This window comes from Xyrauchen texanus, chromosome 3, assembly GCF_025860055.1.
Source record: "Xyrauchen texanus isolate HMW12.3.18 chromosome 3, RBS_HiC_50CHRs, whole genome shotgun sequence".
Lineage (NCBI taxonomy): Eukaryota > Metazoa > Chordata > Actinopteri > Cypriniformes > Catostomidae > Xyrauchen > Xyrauchen texanus.
In genome coordinates, this window is record NC_068278.1 from 59478341 (window position 1) to 59486255 (window position 7915).

Genomic DNA, 7915 nt, shown 5'->3' on the forward strand with positions numbered 1-7915 from the left:
ACGTTTCATGAAGTTTTGCTACAGTTACTTGTTTAAGTTTTTGCTTATCACGTTGAGTTAATCGCGGTTGCTGACATGCTGCTAACTTGTATAGCGCATTTGACGGATTCGTGCATTTTTATTAAACTCACTATTTTTCTCAGAATGTTGCACGTTAGCAAGACTGTGGGCGGGCTGTCAAAGGCCATGACCTTTTAATACGTTTTAAAACAATTCCAACTGACAAAAACATGAATTGTGAAATTATAGTGCTAAAAATGTATGTACTATACAATGCATAATATAGCTGAACAGTCATAGATCAAGGGGTTATGGGCAATCTTAACCCAGAAAGCATGAACGGACACTACTTTGTGACTTACCGAGCAGCTGTCTCTTAAAGCGTCAAACTTGTGTTGAATTTCATCTCTGTAGGCCTGAATAGGAAAAAATATACACCATCAGTGTGAGTGCACGCTGCCATCTTCTACAAGACTCTATACAGGGTTTCTTAAGCTAAATTTAAGACTTTTATAACCTTTTAAACACCAGTTAAAGAAACTGAAGGAATAAATTTAAGGGAGCACAATGTCATCACATCGCTCTCTAAATGTAAATGTCGAGGGAGCACAAGAACAGTCATATATATATATAATGTAAACAGTATTAATAGCCATTACTTTTTAATTCATTTAACTAAAATACCCATTGTATCAGCTATATTCCTCTACGGCGCTGATGTTTCACTGGAATAGTGTTTTAAAAAACACCAAAAATATAATTCAAATATCTGGATCACCACCAAACATTAAAAACAAGGTTTTATTCAAATACCTTTTCGGTCATTAAATCTAGAAGCTCAACAACAGGAGCATCTATGATTGTTATAAGATCCTGCCAATGATTCTGCAGTCGAAATCCCTAATGTCATAGATTAGCCAATTATATATATTTACACACTGTGCCACTCGGTTGACATGATTGGCGAACGGCCAAAAGACATGCCAAGTTTGGTGTCCGCACCCAAGTGTGGATTATCTTTTGAACTGTAGGTGGCGCTGTCTCCAAACTTCTCAGGTACGTTCAAGACATGATGTCAATGATGCACACCAAATTTCTTATAAATCTGACAATGCATTCAAAAGATATTTAACTTTAAGATACAAATCAATGAGCCACAGAGGTAGAAATATCATATATGGCTGATATGGGAAATATCATATATGGCTGATATGGGTAATATCATATATGGCTGATATGGGAAATATCATATATGGCTGATATGGGAAATATCATATATGGCTGATATGGGTAATATCATATATGGCTGATATGGGGAATATCATATATGGCTGATATGGGGAATATCATATATGGCTGATATGGGCAATATCATATATGGCTGATATGGGTAATATCATATATGGCTGATATGGGAAATATCATATATGGCTGATATGGGTAATATCATATATGGCTGATATGGGAAATATCATATATGGCTGATATGGGAAATATCATATATGGCTGATATGGGTAATATCATATATGGCTGATATGGGGAATATCATATATGGCTGATATGGGGAATATCATATATGGCTGATATGGGCAATATCATATATGGCTGATATGGGTAATATCATATATGGCTGATATGGGAAATATCATATATGGCTGATATGGGTAATATCATATATGGCTGATATGGGAAATATCATATATGGCTGATACGGGTAATATCATATATGGCTGATATGGGTAATATCATATATGGCTGATATGGGAAATATCATATATGGCTGATATGGGTAATATCATATATGGCTGATATGGGTAATATCATATATGGCTGATATGGGAAATATCATATATGGCTGATATGGGAAATATCATATATGGCTGATATGGGTAATATCATATATGGCTGATATGGGTAATATCATATATGGCTGATATGGGAAATATCATATATGGCTGATACGGGTAATATCATATATGGCTGATACGGGTAATATCATATATGGCTGATATGGGAAATATCATATATGGCTGATATGGGTAATATCATATATGGCTGATATGGGTAATATCATATATGGCTGATACGGGTAATATCATATATGGCTGATATGGGAAATATCATATATGGGTGATATATATGGGTAATATCATATATGGCTGATATGGGAATGTTATATATGGCTGATATGGGTAATATCATATATGGCTGATATGGGGAATATCATATATGGCTGATATGGGGAATATCATATATGGCTGATATGGGGAATATCATATATGGCTGATATGGGTAATATCATATATGGCTGATACGGGTAATATCATATATGGCTGATACGGGTAATATCATATATGGCTGATATGGGTAATATCATATATGGCTGATATGGGTAATATCATATATGGCTGATACGGGTAATATCATATATGGCTGATATGGGGAATATCATATATGGCTGATATGGGTAATATCATATATGGCTGATATGGGTAATATCATATATGGCTGATATGGGTAATATCATATATGGCTGATACGGGTAATATCATATATGGCTGATATGGGTAATATCATATATGGCTGATACGGGTAATATCATATATGGCTGATATGGGTAATATCATATATGGCTGATATGGGAAATATCATATATGGCTGATATGGGAAATATCATATATGGCTGATATGGGTAATATCATATATGGCTGATATGGGTAATATCATATATGGCTGATATGGGAAATATCATATATGGCTGATACGGGTAATATCATATATGGCTGATATGGGAAATATCATATATGGGTGATATATATGGGTAATATCATATATGGCTGATATGGGAATGTTATATATGGCTGATACGGGTAATATCATATATGGCTGATATGGGGAATATCATATATGGCTGATACGGGTAATATCATATATGGGTGATATGGGGAATATCATATATGGGTGATATGGGGAATATCATATATGGCTGATATGGGTAATATCATATATGGCTGATATGGGTAATATCATATATGGCTGATATGGGTAATATCATATATGGCTGATATGGGGAATATCATATATGGCTGATATGGGTAATATCATATATGGGTGATATGGGGAATATCATATATGGGTGATATATATGGGTAATATCATATATGGCTGATACGGGTAATATCATATATGGGTGATATGGGGAATATCATATATGGGTGATACGGGTAATATCATATATGGCTGATATGGGTAATATCATATATGGCTGATATGGGTAATATCATATATGGCTGATATGGGGAATATCATATATGGCTGATATGGGGAATATCATATATGGCTGATATGGGGAATATCATATATGGCTGATATGGGAATATCATATATGGCTGATATGGGAATATCATATATGGCTGATATGGGAATATCATATATGGCTGATATGGGAATATCATATATGGCTGATATGGGGAATATCATATATGGCTGATATGGGGAATATCATATATGGCTGATATGGGGAATATCATATATGGCTGATATGGGGAATATCATATATGGCTGATATGGGTAATATCATATATGGCTGATATGGGGAATATCATATATGGCTGATATGGGGAATATCATATATGGCTGATATGGGGAATATCATATATGGCTGATATGGGAATGTTATATATGGCTGATATGGGGAATATCATATATGGCTGATATGGGAATATCATATATGGCTGATATGGGTAATATCATATATGGCTGATATGGGGAATATCATATATGGCTGATATGGGGAATATCATATATGGCTGATATGGGGAATATCATATATGGCTGATATGGGGAATATCATATATGGGTGATACGGGTAATATCATATATGGGTGATATGGGGAATATCATATATGGCTGATATGGGTAATATCATATATGGGTGATATGGGTAATATCATATATGGCTGATATGGGAATATCATATATGGCTGATATGGGGAATATCATATATGGCTGATATGGGTAATATCATATATGGCTGATATGGGGAATATCATATATGGGTGATATGGGGAATATCATATATGGCTGATATGGGTAATATCATATATGGCTGATACGGGGAATATTATATATGGCTGATATGGGTAATATCATATATGGCTGATATGGGGAATATCATATATGGCTGATATGGGTAATATCATATATGGCTGATATGGGTAATATCATATATGGCTGATATGGGTAATATCATATATGGCTGATATGGGTAATATCATATATGGCTGATATGGGTAATATCATATATGGCTGATACGGGGAATATTATATATGGCTGATATGGGTAATATCATATATGGCTGATATGGGTAATATCATATATGGCTGATATGGGGAATATCATATATGGCTGATATGGGGAATATCATATATGGCTGATATGGGGAATATCATATATGGCTGATATGGGTAATATCATATATGGGTGATATGGGGAATATCATATATGGCTGATATGGGTAATATCATATATGGCTGATATGGGTAATATTATATATGGGTGATATGGGTAATATCATATATGGCTGATATGGGTAATATCATATATGGGTGATATATATGGGTAATATCATATATGGCTGATATGGGTAATATCATATATGGGTGATATGGGGAATATCATATATGGCTGATATGGGTAATATCATATATGGCTGATATGGGTAATATTATATATGGGTGATATGGGTAATATCATATATGGCTGATATGGGTAATATTATATATGGGTGATATGGGTAATATCATATATGGCTGATATGGGTAATATCATATATGGGTGATATATATGGGGAATATCATATATGGCTGATATGGGGAATATCATATATGGCTGATATGGGTAATATCATATATGGGTGATATGGGGAATATCATATATGGCTGATATGGGTAATATCATATATGGCTGATATGGGTAATATTATATATGGGTGATATGGGTAATATCATATATGGCTGATATGGGTAATATCATATATGGCTGATATGGGTAATATCATATATGGCTGATATGGGTAATATCATATATGGCTGATATGGGTAATATCATATATGGGTGATATATATGGGTAATATCATATATGGGTGATATGGGTAATATCATATATGGCTGATATGGGTAATATCATATATGGCTGATATGGGTAATATCATATATGGCTGATATGGGAATATTATATATGGCTGATATGGGTAATATCATATATGGCTGATATGGGTAATATCATATATGGCTGATATGGGTAATATCATATATGGCTGATATGGGTAATATCATATATGGCTGATATGGGTAATATCATATATGGCTGATATGGGTAATATCATATATGGCTGATATGGGTAATATCATATATGGCTGATATGGGTAATATCATATATGGCTGATATGGGTAATATCATATATGGCTGATACGGGTAATATCATATATGGCTGATATGGGAATATTATATATGGCTGAAATGGGTAATATCATATATGGCTGATATGGGTAATGTCATATACGGCTGATATGGGAATATTATATATGGCTGATATGGGAATATTATATATGGCTGATATGGGAATGTTATATATGGCTGATATGGGTATCCTTGAACATCTTCATGACCGAGGAATCCATAGACACCAAACTCATGATTTTACGACATACGTTTCAAAAGTTATGGCCAAAAATAGCAATTTTTCAAATGTATTGACCCATAGGTGGCGCTGTCACCAAACATTGCATGTACCCTCAGATCAGGGTCCTGATGAAGCATACCAAGTTTCGTTTCAATATGACAAACCATTGGCAAGATATAGACTCACTTCCTGTTTCACGTTGTTTTTGTTTCATTAAATGTGTTTTAACGTAACTTTTCAACAGAATCACAAATCTAAACTTGGTATAATTAATTCTGTGCGGATCAGTATGGAGATTATTTTGAGCTACTGTTTAGGAAAATCGGGCAAAGTTGGCAGGAATAGTAGCGATAAATGCTAAACGTCATAATCCAAGATGGCGGCCACTGTAATGGGATGAGTTTTATTTGAAGCGGTCCATTTGTATCATCTTTAGGAGGATCGTGATTACGTGCAACTGGTGGTGGCGCTATAGAGTTTGTCCTAGAGAGACCGCACATTTGGTATGGGGCTATTCATGCTCAGAAATGACTCTTCACTTTAAAATGAGTTAAACGCAATGATAAACCAATCCCTCATGCAACATTTAATACCATGACCGTTGCTCCAATTTAAGGAGGCTCTTTTTGAGGCCATAATTTGCTAAAAGGCAATTTAAAACTTTTTTCAGAGCTGCAGAAAACCTGATATCTATTTTCTGATGCTACAGATCTTCTTAACAGTATGTGTGTTTGTGTCTCACTCTGAGCGCTGTGATCTCCTCCTCGGCTTCTGCCGTCGTCTCCTCTAGTTCAGTTTTGGCCTGTTGCAGTTGACTCTCTAGGGCATGTCGTGCGGCCTGCAGACTGCTGATCTGCGACTCTCTGTCCTGTAGTGAGAGCGTGAGCTCCGCCACCTGACGCTTGATCTCCAGCTTCTGTTCTTCATGTTCCAGACCCATCTATGACACAACACAATGTTCTACTGCAAACACAGTACGAGTAGTACGTTAGTATGCACTCTTGGACACGGCCAGTCCTCTCTCACCTCTCGGAGTCTGGTCTCCATCTCCAGAATCCGGCTCTTCCTGGTCTGCTCTTGTTGGCTCATCTTCTCCAGATGTTCCTCTAGTTTGGCATTCTGAGCTTCCAGTTTTCCTGCCTGTGACTCCAGATAAAACTTCTGCTGTCGGAGTTCAGATATCATCTCCTCTTGAGCTTTCCTGAGAAACAAGCCCACAGAAAACATCAGAGGCTCTGAGGTCACACTGGGTGAATCAGTTTATTAGGGGTAACACTTCTTTATTTCATTCATTCATCATTTATGAATGATTCAAGTCAAAACCGACGCTATATACTTGTAGTTGTTCTAACTTTGTAAACATGGAATTCTGGTTCTGTTTGCGCTCTTTTGTTGTAGTTGTTCTAACTTTGTAAACATGTAATTCTGGTTCTGTTTGCGCTCTTTTGTTGTAGTTGTTCTAACTTTGTAAACATGTAATTCTGGTTCTGTTTGCGCTCTTTTGTTGTAGTTGTTCTAACTTTGTAAACATGTAATTCTGGTTCTGTTTGCGCTCTTTTGTTGTAGTTGTTCTAACTTTGTAAACATGTAATTCTGGTTCTGTTTACGCTCTTTTGTTGTAGTTGTTCTAACTTTGTAAACATGTAATTCTGGTTCTGTTTGCGCTCTTTTGTTGTAGTTGTTCTAACTTTGTAAACATGTAATTCTGGTTCTGTTTGCGCTCTTTTGTTGTAGTTGTTCTAACTTTGTAAACATGTAATTCTGTTTCTGTTTCCGCTCTTTTGTTGTAGTTGTTCTAACTTTGTAAGCATGGAATTCTGGTTCTGTTTGCGCTCTTTTGTTGCTGTTGATCTAACTTTGTAAGCATGGAATTCTGGTTCTGTTTGCGTTCTTTTGTTGCTGTTGTTCTAACTTTGTAAGCATGGAATTCTGGTTCTGTTTGCGTTCTTTTGTTGCTGTTGTTCTAACTTTGTAAACATGGAATTCTGGTTCTGTTTGCGTTCTTTTGTTGCTGTTGTTCTAACTTTGTAAGCATGGAATTCTGGTTCTGTTTGCGTTCTTTTGTTGCTGTTGATCTAACTTTGTAAGCATGGAATTCTGGTTCTGTTTGCGTTCTTTTGTTGTTGTTGTTCTAACTTTGTAAACATGGAATTCTGGTTCTGTTTCCGCTCTTGTTGTTTAACTTTGTAAGCATGGAATTCTGGTTCTGTTTGCGCTCTTTTGTTTGA

At 35.5% G+C, this 7915-nt stretch overlaps 1 protein-coding gene across 1 annotated transcript in view; it reads right to left on the reverse strand.

Moving 5' to 3' along the window:
• The window catches only part of LOC127625353 (citron rho-interacting kinase-like), a 115081-nt gene that overhangs the window by 44003 nt on the left and 63163 nt on the right, over nt 1–7915 (reverse strand). The window contains exons 22-24 of the mRNA XM_052100612.1: nt 6714–6888; nt 6430–6627; nt 363–416 (exon numbers count right to left, since the gene is read on the reverse strand). Of these exons, the coding sequence (XP_051956572.1) occupies nt 363–416; nt 6430–6627; nt 6714–6888 (427 nt within the window). The remainder of the gene's footprint in view (nt 1–362; nt 417–6429; nt 6628–6713; nt 6889–7915) is intronic.